This window comes from Typopeltis vanoorti, chromosome 10 (genome assembly GCF_054136105.1).
Source record: "Typopeltis vanoorti isolate ZY-2024b chromosome 10, IOZ_Tvanoo_1.0, whole genome shotgun sequence".
Taxonomy (NCBI): domain Eukaryota; kingdom Metazoa; phylum Arthropoda; class Arachnida; order Uropygi; family Thelyphonidae; genus Typopeltis; species Typopeltis vanoorti.
In genome coordinates, this window is record NC_143558.1 from 77550149 (window position 1) to 77567804 (window position 17656).

General features: G+C 35.5%; 1 protein-coding gene across 3 annotated transcripts in view; it reads right to left on the minus strand.

Annotated features, from left to right (window-relative positions):
• LOC150102528 (osmosensitive cation channel TMEM63C-like) overlaps positions 1–17656 on the minus strand; it is a 491876-nt gene that overhangs the window by 22163 nt on the left and 452057 nt on the right. For all 3 annotated transcript variants that reach the window (XM_090398766.1, XM_090398765.1, XM_090398767.1), the window contains exon 22: positions 4789–4863. In XM_090398766.1, coding sequence (XP_090254892.1) covers positions 4789–4863 — 75 coding nt within the window. The remainder of the gene's footprint in view (positions 1–4788; positions 4864–17656) is intronic.

Sequence of the window (17656 nt, forward strand, 5' to 3'; positions counted from 1 at the left end):
TGCCAATCTCTTCATTGGTGGCCACCTATAATTAGTGATAGTCATGGGCCAGCTATCTCTGATTGGCTACTGGTGGAGACTGAACTGCCCACTCAGCCCCAAAAAGCTAGATAGGGTTAAAATGCTTAAAATGCCTCAGCTTATTATTATTATTATTACAATAAATAGTTCATTTTTTTTGTATGTCAGCTGCCTTTTCTAAAAAAAATCCTGTGCAACTTCTTTCTCAGCACTCAACTGAACCACTGGCACAAACTGTGCTAATCAATTATATAGAGTCCACGTTGTTCTATTTGAGACGACTTCCCATTAAAATGGTTTACCTCAATTCTATAGCTACAGTAACCAAATGGCCATAGTACTTACTGTTATTCAATGCAAAACTGACAAACACAATGTATAGATGGGTCATTAAAAAATTTGAGCTGGGTTACTTATTAAAAAGCTGAATCCCTTATTCCAGTTTTACTCAACTTCTGTATGCCATTCTGAATGTATATAATACTGAGTCTTCTTAAGATATGTAGGTCCTATCATCTATCTCAAACAAGAAATTAAAACAAGCATCTTCATTTTAAATTAGTTATCTGTATTTCATATAATGTTCATCAATACTCCCTCTTCTTAAGAATGTGTAATACCATGCATGATGGTGTGATTCACTACCCAGACCAGTTTCAATTTCTTCACTTCCCTTCCCAGCAGACTCGTGTGTATATATCAGTTTTATCCATTCATTCTGATGTAGAAAAAAATTAAGTTATGACAACTTGGTGCAGAAGATTGATTCTGAATATTAAAAAGAAAATTATGAGCAAAGCTAGATGTTTAGCATATAGCTAACAGAATATCAAGTTCACTGTATGTCTTTCGAATCAAATAACTTTAAAGAAAAGTCCTCCCACCCCTCACTCATATTTAAGAAATAACGAGTGTCAGATAAACCAAGTAAATTATACATGCCAAGATTTTATATTCTTGTTTAATCCTCTACCCAACAGTAAGAAAAAAAGTTTGTACATGAAGGACCTTTGCAAATAGATCACTTGTATATAGAAGCTGATGACTTCACATCAATTGGTTTAGCCATAATGTAAAGCACACAACCTTTTAAGCATTCAGGGAGGTCACACTATCACTGACCACTTTTGACCTTTCTTCAGGTCTCATCAGGGTGAGGCAGACCAAAGTGAAAACCCTTTCGATAACCATCTATTCAGATAAACCACATTCAAGTGCCACCCTAGGAGACTGTTTATCATTGGCTGTTGCTAACAAAGGATTTTTCTTCTATGACAGTGAATGTAGCCTGCATTCAAACATTTTAATTTTATATATCAATGGGGATTCTTAAGGGTCAAAGCTGTATAACTGAGAAGAGACCTCCACATATCCTTTAAAGGAATGCAGAGAACCGACCAGGGCTTCTGACTTAATGTCCAATCCTCACCTTTTCGTGGCGCACCCTGTTGGGTATCAAACTGGATACTGAACGAACGAGGATGGGTTGGCAATTTGGGATTTAGCCGATCCAATTGTATTCCTATTGGTTAAACCAAAATACAAAATGACGATACAACATTACAAAATTTCATGCCAGCTGGGGCGTCGCCCAATTAAACAAGGCCCCCTGTTGTTTTTGCCAAGGAACCAGGGCAAACAGCGAAAAGTCAGCTATTGGAACAAATCTGAAAACACACCCAACGCAACATCACCAGAGTTAAAGATCGGTACTATCAACATAAGAAGCCTGAATGGCAAAGAAATGGAGCAAGCGGAGGAATTAGATAAGTACCAGATCGACATAATAGGGGTGACTGAAACAAAAAAGACAAAAACTGGTGAGATCTTTCTGAGCAATAAATGCAAAATGTTATATTCAGGCAATGACAATCAAGGAAAAGAAGGAGTAGCCATAGTATTCAACACAAAGTACGAGGCTAATCTTCTTGAATGGCAGTCAGTCTCAAGTAGAGTGATTTGGGCAAATATCAGAATGGGGAACTGGACAATGAGACTTATTTGTGCCTATGGTCCCACATAAGGTTCTACTAAGGTAGAAGTGGAGGAATTTTTTGAGGCTCTAGAGAAAGCTACTGACACAATGAAAAAGGAAAAGTTGGTCCTTGTTGGGGATCTAAATAGCAGAGTAGGAAGTGATTGTCAGACATACAAAAATGTTTTGGGAAAATTTGTAGAAATGAGCAAAGCTAATAATAATGGCAAATACATGTTGGATTTCTGCTCAGGACATGGACTGGTTATTACTAACACCATGTTCCAACATAAAAATGTGCACAAATTCAGATGGAGAGAAAAGGCAAGGAATAAGAAAAGTCTCATTAACTATGTTATTGTTGATAGCGATATTTTCTCCCTGTGCAGGACACCAGGGTGTACAGAGGATTTGAAATTGGAAGTGATCACCATTTAGTATTAAGCAGGATAAAATTGAATTTCATATTGAAAAGAATGACATGTAAGAAAGTTTTAAAGCGGATAAAAGTTGAGCAGCTCTCAGATGTGAACTGTAGACTAAAATACACAAAGATTATTGAAGGAAAAATGAAAGAGTTTGAGAACAGGCACCAAACCTTGGAGATTCAATGGCAAGCCTTGAAGAAAACCCTGATTGATTCAGCCAGAGAGGCATGTAGTGAGGTTGTCTGCAAGGATAGAAAAATTAGAACTCCATGGTGGACACAGGAAGTTAAAGAGGCAGTGAAGGAAAAGAAGAAAGCATATCAAATGTTCCTGGCAAATAAGTCAGCTTGTGCTCGTAGAGAATACAGAGACAAATGTAAGAGAGCTAAACAGTGTATAAAACTAGCTAAAAAGTCATGGCAGGACTTTGGCAAGAACATAGAAAATAAATATCAAGAAGGTGGCAAAATATATTATTCTGGAGGTTGATGAAGAAGCTTAGGAATGGAGGAAAGAGTGCTGTAAAAGGAGTTAGAGATGATAAAGGTGAAATGAAACTGGGAGAAAAAGATATCCTTGAAGTATGGAGTAATTACTTTGAAAATTTGCTAAATGAAACGAGCAGTGATGACAGCACAATGATAAAAACACACTGACCAGGCATGCAGTCAGGAATACATATCCATACTTGAAGTAGAAAAAACCATCAAAGGCTTGAAATGTGGAAAGGCAGCAGAAGTAGATATTCGACCAGAAATGCTGAAGTATGGTGTCTTACAGTGGATGCACTGCATAGTTCAGAATGCCCAATGATTGGAGTAAAGCTCTCATAGTACCTATATATAAAAAGGGAAATAAAACTGAATGTGAGAATTACAGAGGTATTTCCCTATTGAGTGTTCCTGGTAAGATATATGCAGTATACTTGAGAAGAATTGTGGAAGAAAAGCTTGGTGAAGAACAAGCTGGATTCGGGTTAAATAGAGGCTGTCAGGATGAGATCTTCACTTTACGACAAATAGTGGAGAAAGCATGGGAATATAACAAAGATCTGTAAGTTTTGTCGATTTGGAAAAAGCATATGACAAGGTGCCAAGAGAGAAGCTATTCAATACCCATACAGTTATATGGTGTCAATGGGGCATTATATCAAGCAATACTTAGTCTTTATTTGAGTTGTAAGTCAGAGTTAGAATTGAAGGAAGTACAGGAAGATGGTTTAATGTTAAATCTGGTGTGAGACAAGGATGTACATTATCCCCTCTGTTATTCATTATCTATATGGATCACATTATGAAGGAAAGTGGTATTAAACATGATATCAAAATCGAAGATGTTAATGTCAGCTCTTTGGTTTATACGGATGATGTTATACTTCTAAATAAATCCGCTACAAGTCTGCAAGATTCTCTGACTAAATTGAATAACTGTTGTAATAAATATGGTATGAAGGTCAGCAATAAAAAGACGAAGACAATGAAAATAGGCAGAATAATTGAAAATGTCAACTGTGTTGTGAATGGAGAATCTGTGGAACAAGTAAAACATTTCAGCTACTTAGGCACGATTTTTAGTGAGGATGGTAAATTAAATATGGAAATAGACAACAGAATCAACAAAGCTGGTATGGTAGGAAGTCAACTGAATAAATTCATATGGAATAAGAGAGAAATTAGTCGGAACACTAAATTAGCTGTATACAAGACAGTGTTCAAACCAGTTGTAACTTATGGATCTGAGAGCTGGGTCAGAAGTAAAACACTTGACCAAAGACTAGAGACCGTAGATATGAGAGTCCTGAGAAAGATTAGAAGCGTGAACAGATGGCATCAGTGGCAACATCATTTTAAAAACGAGGATATTAGGAAAGAACTTGACATTGTCAGCATTCAGGAATGCGTTAGCAGAGCTAATCTCAGGTGGTATGGTCACTTAAACAGAATGGGCGAGGAAAGATTAGCATAACAAGTGTTCTCTGCCAAGTTGGCAGGAAAACGACCCAGAGCAAGACCAAGATATAGGTGTATTGATACGGTACAAAGTGCCTTAGACAATAGAAATATAAGATCTGATAATGATAATATTAGAGTTTGACAAGTAACAGACTGATTTGGAGGGAAATTGTAGATAGGAAGTTAGTAATGATGTAAATTTTTCATGTAGTACTATTATCCTGTACACCCCTTGACGGTACATGGCAGGAATTTGATGATGATGACCTAAGAAACACAACATATATGATAAATTTAAGCTTAAAAAAAATTAATTCAGCATTTCCAGTATCAGAATGCTCATATAAAAATATAAAAATTTTGAAAGAAATGTGCTATGCAGTAAAGATGAAAAGAAAAGAGAAAAACGTACCTGATCCTCATCTGGTGAAGGAGAATCTTGAGGTTGTTCGCCATTAGGGGTTACTTCAACCTTTCTAGTTAGTTTCTTGAAAGTAGAGGAGAAAGAAAGAAGATATTATAGACTTTGTATGTTATATCTGTTAATAATGTATGCTGACTGGAATAACAAAGATAATTTTACTTAGAGTAGTATATATAAAAGATTGTTATCAACTTGTTATCTGACACATTCTTTATGACTATAATATATATAAATATATTTATATTTATATATAATATATAAATATAAATATATATAAAAAAAAAAAACCGTTGTATTATGATTCAGTTTCTTTTCATTAGAGGATGGAAAAGTTAAACAGCTACAATCTTCTAATGAAAGAAAATCTAGGAAAAGTGAACTAAATTGAAATCAGTATAAGTCCAGTGAAAATGAGTGAAAACTGTAAACTTTATGTTCTCATAGTTATTTTCAGCATTAAGTTTTGTTTGTTTCATCAGACATATTGGTCACCATTACAATGTATATTAGCCTTAGAAGCTAATATACAATGAAAATAGTATATTAATAGTAATTAGTATTTTAATTATTACTAAATTTGATTCTTAGGACATTGGATGATAACTAATTAGCAATGCAGACTACATCAAAAAGATCATGGTCAAGGGGTCTTTTGAAGGAAGCAATATCCAATTGTATATTCATGGTTAGGAGGATAAATCAGGCACAAGTTAAGTACAATGAGTAAAATTAATAAGCAGGAGTTGGGAAAAAAAAAGTTAAAATAAAAATACTTAGAGAGATCAAGCTCGAGCAGTACATGACAAGTAGGGAAGATTATAGGAGGAAATCCCAAGGAGTTCTAATTTAAGTCTCAGCTCTGGAAGAATCTAACCAAAATAGTTCTGCTGCATAAAAGGAGGCACCAAGACAGAGATGATATATTATAAAGTGATCAGTATCTCAGGAGTAGTGGTGAACATATTGGAGAAGTAAGTCAAAGACAATATTCAAAAATGAATGGTAGGAATATGATACTTAATTTTTTTTTCTGGGGGGGGAGGGGGGAACAGCATGGAAATGCAAAGGGTAGATGATACTTTAGTAATTTATTCACTTTTATCAAGGCATTCAAAAAAGACACTAAGTAGTAATGGAATCTAGGAGAAGACAAATGACTAACAGTGTGCCACAGAACTTGGGCCAATGCTATTTTAATTTGTACATTAAGGACACAGAAAGTGATCTGAAATTCGGTTTTTCACAAAACTGTATATTATTATTTATATCTGCCCTCCATGGAGTCAGAGACTTATAGTGAGAGGTCTGCACTATTGCATGCAAAGCTCATTCAACCACTCTCCATGTAAAGAATCTGCTCACACCCTCCTTATAGTTTCTAGGGACAGCTACTTGTTCAATTCCCCCCCCCCCACTCTATGAAAAATCTCTTCCATGTCAACTTCATATCCTGCTCCTCCTCTTATTTATAAGGCTTTACAATTTACATTCTTTCAATTTGTCCTTGTACTCCACATTCCAAAGACCACTGACTACCTTTGTGAATCTTCTCTGGACCTTTCTAACATATCCTTGTCACCATGAAAACCCAGTAACCAAATCTGTGAACAGTAATCCATATGAGGCCTGATCAAGGCCTTATACAATGACATCATAACCTTTTTAAACTGCATGTTAGGATACTCCACATAAATTTAATGTCTTCACAATTTCTACAATTTGACCCCTGAATTTCAGGTCCTTGTCCAATGCCATCACTTCCCAGATATCCCCTCTATCTCCACACCAAATATATACTTTGCATCCCATCGTTGCTTACCAAATTATGTTTCACTTAATTATTAGTCAAAATTGATATTCCAATGATTTTGGGGCAAATCTCCCTGTCCACCCCAGCTTTCCTGTTCCTCTTGCATTCCTGTTCTCTCTTCATCTCTCACACTATTACTGTTTTCAATGCCAAGCACTTCTGTCTCTTCAATACCACTCTCCTGATCTCTTGTTTGCATTACTCACTGCACTTCCTTCTAGCAAACTTTTTCTAGTGCACTCAGAATGCAATCTATCCAATCGGTCTCTATAATTCCATTCTTCCCTCAAAACATGATGTACATTTCACAAACTGTGTTCCCTTCTCCTCACACACTCTGCTAGCATACTATTCATGATTCTGGTCCTCTGTAATCAACTCATCATTGTCATATCTCAGCAGCCGCACACTGACAACTTTTCCCTTTATATTCCACTTATGTCTACTTAAATTGTCTCCATAACTACCACTAATTCTCTTGCTCGTTTCCTCCTCATGCCCAAAGCATGAATTATCTTGTTCATTCTTCCTCCTGGATAGCAGACCTTATGGACCCTCTCATCAACCAATCCTTTAACCATGGAATCTCCATCCACTGCCATTCTCAAATCACTAATTACCTCTTTTAACTGTTTTTCTTTCATTATATTATTTTGCACAGTTTCATATATTACCACTAAACATCTAATATCACTCTGCATATTCCTCTTTTCGTTTTATATTATTTTGCACGGTTTCATATATTTCCATTAAACATCTAATATCACTCTGCATATTCCTCTTTTCATTTCGAATAACTGTTTCATTAAATCTTACAATTCACTCTGTCACCATTACTTCTGTTTCCTTATTTATATTCTTTATCACTTACTTCCACCTCTATATTCTTGTGTTCTGTTGCTCCCTCAGGCTCACTAGCTTTTGTTGCATTTCTATTTCTTTCATTTCTTCAGTCTGTTTCACAATATAATATTGCACTTACTACAAATCCATGCTTTCTCTCGTCTCCTGTTCCATCTCTCCACAAACACATTTTATCACACATGCATGTTACGCTCAACAACACTGAGCCATTTTTGAAACGTCTATGTCATTAACAGCATTTGATTTTCATGGCCAATCACCCATTTCTACGCTCATCATCCTGATACATACATTCACCAGTACTTCTGACATCCACTCTCGCTATGCCCTGTCCACTCTGGCATCCCCCCCCCCTAGTTTGATGCAAATTTGCCTAGTCACACCAGTCAATGCCTGCATAGCTGACCTCATGAATACCACTATTGTGTTCTGTTTAAAGAAGGCAAGATTCAAAATTTATTATTATGTGACACCTCCAGGAAGTTCAAAGACTTGAACGATTAATCCTCTTCCAACTACTAACTGTGCTCGAATTTGCTTAAGTTTTTGCGAACCATTAGTAGCAGAGACTCCACCAATGAGCCAACCTTCAATTAATGAAGTCAGTAACAATTATCCAAGGCCAAAAATCACACAGACCCACTTAAGGCAATATAAAGGTCTGCAGAATTATTTAAATAGACACAGCATTGGCAAAAGATAATGATAAGAAAAATTATGCACCGTAAGATGAAAAGATTACAAGCTGCATAACACAATAATGGAACTGTGCTGATTTTAGAGGCTGGGAATTAGGGATAATGGTGAATTGAGAGTTGAAGTTCAAAGGACATACAGTTGGTTCTCACTTAACGAATTTTTTGGATTGGAATTTTTATTTTAAATTGTGCATGGTGAAGGCAATTAGGGGCATGTACAGGGAATTACACAGTATGTAATGACATAATGATCAGTTAGAATGAGCCTGAGTCACTCATGAACCTTGGTGATGCAAGTGTATTATTCGTAGTTTTCTTCAATTACACCTGATTTTTTATTTTGTTTTCTTTTTAACTATAACCCTTTCGCTTTTCCAACAATGTCAAAAAGAAGCAAGCAAAACCAGAAAATGACCAAAAGAAACTATTCTAAAGAAAAAATATGAAATTAATTCCAGCCATCAAGTGAGTAGCACTGTTAAAGCTCTTTCTGAGAAATTTTCTCTTGCTGCTTTTAAAGTTTGCACCATTTTAAAGGATAAAGAAAATATTTGAAAGAAGTAAAAAGTGTGCACTCTATCCAGTCTACATGGTTGCATAATAAAGAAACAGGCAATATAATTCCTCATATGGAAAAACTGTTACTGCTTGGATAAGCAACCAAACTCAACGATTAAACATACCTATTACCTATGCAATGATTTGTAATAAAGCATTAGCCATTAATAAAATGCTGAAAGACCAAAAAGGGGGATGACTGCAAAGAGACTTTTGCTGCAAGTAGTGGGTGGTTTGACCGCTATAAAAATTGAACTGGTTGGCATAACACTAAAGTACAAGGTGAAGTTGCAAAATCTTATCCAGAAAAATTAGAAGAAATAATTAAAGAAGGAAATTACTCATCATTGCAGATTTTTAATGTTGATGAGAAGGGCCTTTTTTTTTTGGAAACTGATGCCTGCAAGAACTTACATTGCAAAAGAAGAATCCTTAATGCCACGTTTTAAAGCATCAAAATATTGCATCACTCTACTATTAGGAGGAAATGCTGCTAGTTAAAACCCTTATCTGTGCATCGATCAGAAAATTCAAAAAGCTTAAAAGGAATTAATAAAGATACTTTCCCAATAATATGAAAGGCAAATAAGAAGGCTTGGCTCATGGTTTCCTATTCGAAGATTGGCTTATGCATCACTTTGTTGCTGAAGTGAAAGTTTATTTGGAGAAAAAAAAACATTCCATTTAAATTGCTTCTGATAATTGACAATGCACCTAGCCATCCCTCATCAGTAGCTTACATTTGCACTAATGTAAAAATAGACTTTTTACCTCTAAATACAACTTCTCTTTTACAACCAATGAATAAAGGAGTGATTGCGATGTTTAAAGCACATTATCTCAAAAAAGAGACTTTTGAAATGTTAATAGAAGCAACTAATAAAGATAGAAACTTTTCTATCAGAGTTTTGAAGGAGATTAACATTTCAGATGCAATTTGGGTAACACACAGAGCGTCTGGCATAAAGTCTCCAAAAAAACTATGAAAAGGGTATGGCATAAATTTTGTCTTCAGTTTAATTTTGAAGGCCTTGAAGATCCAACAAGGATTGTAAATTCTGAAACTCAATTGATCTTAGGTATGGCTAACCAGTTGCAAATGGAAGTTTCAGAAGGTGATGTTGATGAGCTGCTTCAATCTCACACTATGGCACTCTCACCCAATGATTTACTTGAATTAGAAGAACAAGAAGAAAAAGACAAAGAAGATAATGAATATGAAGCTCCAACTCGGTTTTTACTTTAAAAGGCCTAGAAGAAGAAGCATTTAAATTCTCAAAAATGCTCAAGCAATCTTTGAATTACAAGATTCAGACTTTGAATGATTTAGTAAATTTTCCCGCAAAATGAATAATGCTTCTAATTGCTATCAAGCTATTTTAAACGAAAAGAAGCGAAAGTCAATGAAGCAGATGACACTCGAGGCCTTCTTTGAAAAAAAAGAAAAGATGCACCACAACTTCCTATTATATCTCCTACTACCCAATGGCTTCCTATTCACCTGGAGATATAGAAATAAGCTAATTTTTTTTCAAAGAATCTTTTTTTTAATTTAAAATTTTTCTTATGTTATTTTTTAAATTTGTAAATCTTTGACCAGTAAAGTCTTTTCTTATCATTTAATATTAATTTTATATATTCCTTCTTACGAATGTAACTCTAGCTGTAGCATTATTTCTAAGGCAAATAAACGCCTGGTTTATGAATTCCCAATTTATGAACAGTCGCCAGGAACCAATTAATTTGTAAAGGGGGAAACTACCTCTATTACAAAAGTGATCAAAGTAGCTCACATGATAAGTTGATTATTGAGGAGCCCACCGAGAAGATCAGGGCAAATGACCAAGATAGTCTATGGAATGCTTTCTATAAAGATATGTTGAGGGTTTGTGGATTGCAGAAGTTAGTTTATAGGTGGTAAGAAAGGATATGATAGAAATGTTTAAGTTACTAAAAAGGTTTTATAGGACTGATGCAGAGGAAGTTTTTCAGTACATAACTAGAGAGGGAAGAATAAGGGAGTCATCCTTGGAAATTAAATATGGGTGTTAGGGCTAGATTTTTTGTAGAGAGTGGTGAGTAAGTGCAAAAGATTGGCACAGTGCTTTGTTAGGAAATGAGTTCAAGAAGAGATGTGATTTAATCTTTAGTTAGTAATTTATGTTTCTATCATATTCAATCTTTTCTATTTATCCTCACAGCAAGCATCCCACAAACCTACCTTGGTCATTTGCTTCTAAATCTCTCCCCTTAATCTTCCAGAAGTCCAAACAGCCAAATTAGGTCCACATGGTTGTAAAGAAGGATTGACCCCCCCTTATCCCCCCACCTCTCAGTTTTTTTTAACATCCAAATGACCTTTGTGCTATCTTCCCCCCTTCTTTGCAATATATTAGTCCCTAACTTCAATTCCTAGTCTACCATCCACGTAATAGGCACTGTTTATTCAACTTCCCTAGTCCAAAATGCATAACCTTACAATTTTCAATACTAAGCTGGAAACAATTGTTCATTACCCACAATGTAAGTCTATTTAACTCCTTACGAAAGCTCTCTACAACAAATTTGGTTAATACTGTTCTCCCAGTTTAGCACCACCACAATTGAATATTCCCCTTCAAATCATTTCATATCATTAATTAAACAGGAGTCCAAGTACAGCCCTATAAGAACCACTGATCATCCATCTTCTCTTGGCTAATACTCCACCACATACTGTTGCATTCATATATTTAAAGAACAAGAATGGCATGACTTCAACTCTTTAATATAGAACAGGAACCCCGATATTGTAGAAGAAACAGAACTAGCTATTTCTTTTTATCTTTGCTTTATTGATTATACAAAGAATTTTGACTATAAAATGGAATGAACTATGTAAAGTCTTAATAGAGATGGAAATTCTGAAACATTAAAATAATTAAAGAGATATTTCTCAACAGCAATAAAACTGTAAATAAATTCTCAGAATACTTAGTAGAAAAAGGAGTGCATCTGTTTTTACTCTATCTTGGGGTGTTTTTCTGTTTATGGAGAAAATATGAGGAAAGTACTGGAAGTATGGAAAGGGGGATTTAAGATTAACATTTTGTGTTATGCATATGATACAGTACTTAAAACCAGTAGTGAAAAAGTTGTAAAGAATACACGAGATGGAGCCATTAATAACAGACAATGATCACAGACAAGAAAAAACTAGGACTGGCTGAAGTTGATTATTTCACAGAGCAAAAAGCCATATAATTTGACTAGAGGCAATGCAGATAGGCAAGACATGGGATAGCAATTGGGTCCTGCTCTGTAAGAGTAATGGTAGTTTCTGCACATGAAATTGGATGAGTGACCAGTGGTGTCAAGGTACCATCCATGGGATTATGAATTTATGAGTTAATGCCTCCTGGTTAGCATCCTCTCCAGCCACTGTGACGATACCATTTGTGCCTAATGCATTAAAAGACAGCACTAGCTGAGTCTTTCATACTGTTATAGTATAATTGCTCTGGCAATTATGCTATAACAGCATGAAAGCAGCCAACTGTGAAGCTATGCAAATGATGCACTTCTTGCACTGCTTAAATAAAAATAAAAATATTTCTATTTTCTTTACTGCACTTAAAAGGTTTTGTACCACAGGTATTAGTTATTTTACCAATATTCAAATTTATTTACTTCAAGATTTTGGAGAAAGTAATGTTCCTTTAAATCTCATACATTAATTTCACTTAACTGAGTCTTGTTAATAATTAACAAGAGTTGCTTCTCTCTCTCACACACACAAATCAGGTTTAACTTCACAATAAAAATAATCAAGTGTTTGAGTTAAAAAAAAAAAAAAAAAGAAAGCCCTTCATTAATTCCTTTTAAGGTTAACAAAAAATGATCTCTTCTTGAGCTCATTCACTGATGAAGCACTCATAACCATCTACTGCAATCCATTCACCACCCTCCAAGCAAAAAAAATCTAGTCCTAAATACCCTTGCTAACAAAAAATATATAAACGTATGTATGCATGTATATCCTTATACAATTTCCAGTGGTGATCCCTTGTTCTCTTCATACCACCTACTGAAAAAAACTTCAATGTCAATCCTATAAAACCCCTTTAATAACTTATATGCATCTATCATGTCCCCACTTATTTTTCTATTAGCTAGTTTCTGAAACCAACAACAATTTCAGTATTTCTCACAAGGAGCATTCCACAGACTTACTACAATTTAGGTCACTTGCCTCTGGATCCTCTCCATCATGGCAACCAAATCTACATGCAGTAGTATAGATGTGGACTTATTAAAGGCCTTATAAAGAGGAATATTAAATTCCTTATCCCTGCTTGTCTGTGTTCAAGAGTTACATAATCTGATGTACTATTATGGCCACATTTGCAATATGAGGTGTGGCTATTAAATAATGAGACTGGTTGCAAAAATGTGATTTATTATTACAATTGTACAACTTAATTGTTATCCCCTCTTCAACATACTCCCCTCCTCTATCTATACACTGTTGCATACGAATTTTCCATTGTTGGAAGCAGTGCTGCAAGTCATCAGGTGTTATCTGCTTCAGTAGGCTGCCATTTTCTCCTTTACCTTATCCACTGACTGAAAATGGGTGCCCTTCAATGTGGATTTCAACTTCGGAAAAAGTTGCATGGAGCTAAGTCCAGTGAATAAGTCCGCTGGGATCTTATCAGCCAGATACTGCTTTACAGACAGTGCATTGTGGGCTGGAGCATTGTCCTGATGGAGAATCCAAGCATTGTTCTTCCACAGATCGGGTCTCTTCTTCTTCGCTCGTTCTCTCAGTTTGGCCAGAACTTCAAGGTAATAATGTTGGTTAACTGTCTGACCCTCTGGTACCCATTCAACCCACATTAGACATTATTTCGGCAAAGCAACTTCACACGTGTTTCTTTTATAACTGCCTACAGACTAACTACAAGTGACAGTGAACAATGCTTATCTCAACTGCTTCTAGAACCTTTAAGGTCATTCACGGCACAAGTGCATCCCACTGCTACGAGTACACAACTCACAGCCCTCCTTGTCTTATTATTTAATAGCCACACCTCGTATGTCCTCTAACTTTTTCCTCTCCATACTCCATATATAGTACAGAGCTTTTTATTCCAAAGTGCAGGACCTTACACTTGCCCACATTAAACTAGCAGCCATTTACCTTTGGCCACACTGCCAGTCTATTTAAGTCATCCAGCAGGATCTCTACATCATCTTCATTGCCTACCGCTCGTCTCAGCTTTCCATTATCAGCGAACAACTGAATGCTGAATATTCCCACTTAAATCATTTCCTATATCACTGATGTACAAATTAAAAGGAAAAGCATGTACTGAGCCCTGTGGTACACGACTTATTTCTGTTCATCAATCACCATCTTATCCATCCTCATTTGCTCCAGCTTAACTGTCACTTTAAAAAAGTAAGTAGATTACTGAAGAAAGACTCCTTCACAAAACCATATTGCTCCCTAAAAATATCATATTCCTGCTCACGAAGTCCTGAATTCTGTCTTTTACTAATTTCTCCAATACCTTAACTACCATTCCTGAGATGGTGACTGGGGCCTTATTTATACACCAGAAATATTTTGCCCTCTTTCAGCTCTCTTTGCACCCACTCAGAACTGAGGCTGAAATTAAACAGCTTGGTCAGAGGAGGTGCCAATTCTCAAGCACATTTTCATAATACATGCCAGATGATGATGCCATCTAATCCCATGGCTGTTAAGCACTTTCATAGTGCAAATGGAAGAACAGGAACAACTTTTCATTAGAAAAGGCCCGAATTTGAATCTCATTGTGATGAGGGGAATCCATATATTGGCTTTTTTAATTAAAGGTTAATTAGCCTTCAATTAAAAATTGCAGGGATTTTCCCTCCCAGAAACTCTGGCTTTTTATCCCACATGCAAGCAACTCAGTCCTAGTACACAGGCAATTTGGTGCATGATAGAGAATTAAGTGGTGTAGATGGTGGGTTGTGTGGAGTGACTCACTGTGGGAGATCATGGGTGCTTTAGAGGTGTTGTCACAATAATAATAATTAACACATTCGCTGCCAACTACGAGTATGCTCGTAGTTGGTATATGTATGAGCTTCACAAGCCAACTACGAATATACTCGTATGTCGATTACTGCCGGCTTCGAGATTATTCGTACTGACCTTGAAGGAGTGAAAGCGCTTCGCGTTTGTTACCACACTCCTCGGGCGTAGTAACAAACTACACCAGAGGAGCGTGGCAGCATGTTAATAATAATAAGTCATAATAATAATGATATTGTAAGCACCTCTAATTTATGTACCTCTATTCTCTCATCACCCAATGTCATATCTCCACCTGGATGGTATATGCAAAATGATCACTCGAGTAACTCAACTATTTTGTTTGCTTCTGTTACCTCCCTACCATCAGCACTCGTCTTTCCATAGTCATTCCTCTATTTTTTTTTTTTTTTCCTGCACAGCAAAATAACTCTTTGGGATTTTTTTCCTCCTTCATAAAGCTAGCATCCATTACCATTTTCTTTATATTACGTCCACAAGTTTTTCTGCTACTCTAACTTAATAATACTATTCATCCATTTAACTCCTACCTGATTTATCATCCTGACTCTGGGTATACAGTATGATATTGCTTTCTTCAAACATCACGTGACTATTTCCCATGCACTGCTACCATCTCTCCCCTCCAAAGTCTTATGTCATGACTCTGCTCTAAGCTGACTCCTTATTTATTATAATCATCTGCTTTGTAATTCCACACATATTCCCTTCTTAACAGAAAACTGACCTGGAAATGTGGCTACATTAACTAACATAGCAACACTGTCAGGTCAAGACTACCTGATAGCAGAGAGGGAGTGTGTGGCTACATTAGTTAATGCTAAGTTCTCTGATGGTATGACCAGATCCAGCACTCTTGAAACGTGTGTCCTCTTCATTACATTTTATCTCAAGTAAATATCTCTTAGCAGCTGCATAAATGCCATTTCCTTCTCTTCCTATGACTATTCTTCCTGCCAATATGTTCCCACAGTTGCAGTCTCCCCATAATAACAGCAACTTGATCTGCTAATTGCACAAGTGCATGCCACTACATATTCTCCCTTATATCCCCTGGCAACCAACTATATATTTCATCCTGTTGGCCTCTATCATTAGTTCTCCACTACTGTCATTTTAAATACAATTACCGTATATGTCAGCGTATAAGACAAGGCCTAAATTTTAAGCTGTTTTTAGGTTTTAAGCTTATGTCGGTTGTATAAGATGACCCTCCATTTTTTCTTTCTTGTATTAATGCAACATTAGTTTTTGTTGTTATATCTGTTATTTTTATATCTATGCATATCCGTTATTTTTTTTGCATAGCATAGATTTAGTATTTACACGAATTACCCTAATTAAAAGTCATTAGCCCCAATTTTAATTAGTTATTAATTTTGCATTTTTGTTTTATTAAAATTGTTATCATTTAAAATCATGGAACCAGTAACAAAACAAAGAAAGTATGAAGCTCGATTTAAAATAAGGGTAACTGAAATGGCAAAGCAAACTAATAACTGTGCTGCTGCAAGAAAGTTTGACATAACTGAGAAAATTGTAAGAGAACGGAGAAAGAAAGAAGATATTTTAAAAAAATTGCCAAAGAAAACATGTGCGATGAGAATGGAGATCGTCCGCAACTGGAAAATGACGTTGCAGAATGGGTATAATCGAACAAATGCAGAATGGTTATCTTGTTACAAGAAATATGATTAGAGCATATGTACTAAAATGGTCAAGATTGAATCCAGATGAAAGTATAGAATTTCGAGCTACTTCAGGATGGTGTAATTGTTTTATGAACAGACAAAATCTGGTAATACAACAAAAAACGAAAATTGCTCAAAAACTACCAGCAGATCTTGACCACAAACTTACCAGTTTCCATAAATTTATTATTCAGACAAGAACATAAATTTCTATTGTCAAATATTGGAAATATGGATGAAACTCTTATGAGCTTTGATATGATAAGCAATAAAACAGTGGCATCTAAAAGTAGTAAGAGTGTGTTTGTTTGAAGTACAGGTCATGAAAAAACAAGGTTTACAGTTGTGTTGTCATGTTTGGATGATGGAACCAAGTTAAAACCAATGATCATCTTCAAAAGTAAAACAAAACCTAAGATAAAATTTCCTTCAGGTGTTTTTGTACATTTTCACAAAAAAGGATGGATGGACGAAAATGGTGTGAAATTATGGATAAATAATGTGTGGAACATGCAACGAGGTGCTATAATGAAGAAACGCAGTTTATTAGTATGGGATATGTTTCGTAGTCTGAAAATACTAAAAGTCTTCTAGAAAAAAAAAACACAAAAATTGCTGTTATACCAGGTGGTTTAACTTCTATATTGCAATCACTAGACATCTGCCTGAACAAACCATTTAAAGATCACATGCAAGAAGAGTGGAATAATTGGATGTTGACTGGTGAAAAATCATTTACAAATGGTGGATCTATGCGTGTTGCATCACTTGATATGTTGTGCAATTTTGTGATCAAAGCATGGAATAAAGTAAAAGTAGAGACTGTAATAAAATCATTTAAAAAGTGTGGTATCTCTAATCTTATGGATGGTACGGAAGATGATCTCTTGTGGGACACTGATGACGATGAAAACAAAATCAATTCACCGGATTCGAACTGAGATCCGTATGACAATCATTTAAACAATGAATCTAAAGAATTATTTTCAATAGATGATGAAGAAAATTAGGACGGAAATTGAGGTTAATAATTATTATTTGTTTTTTAAGACTTACATCTATTGTAATATTTTAAATAAATTTATGCAACAAAAAATTAATCTGATTTGTTTATAAACACTGCCTATTTTCTTATATAACAATGTAT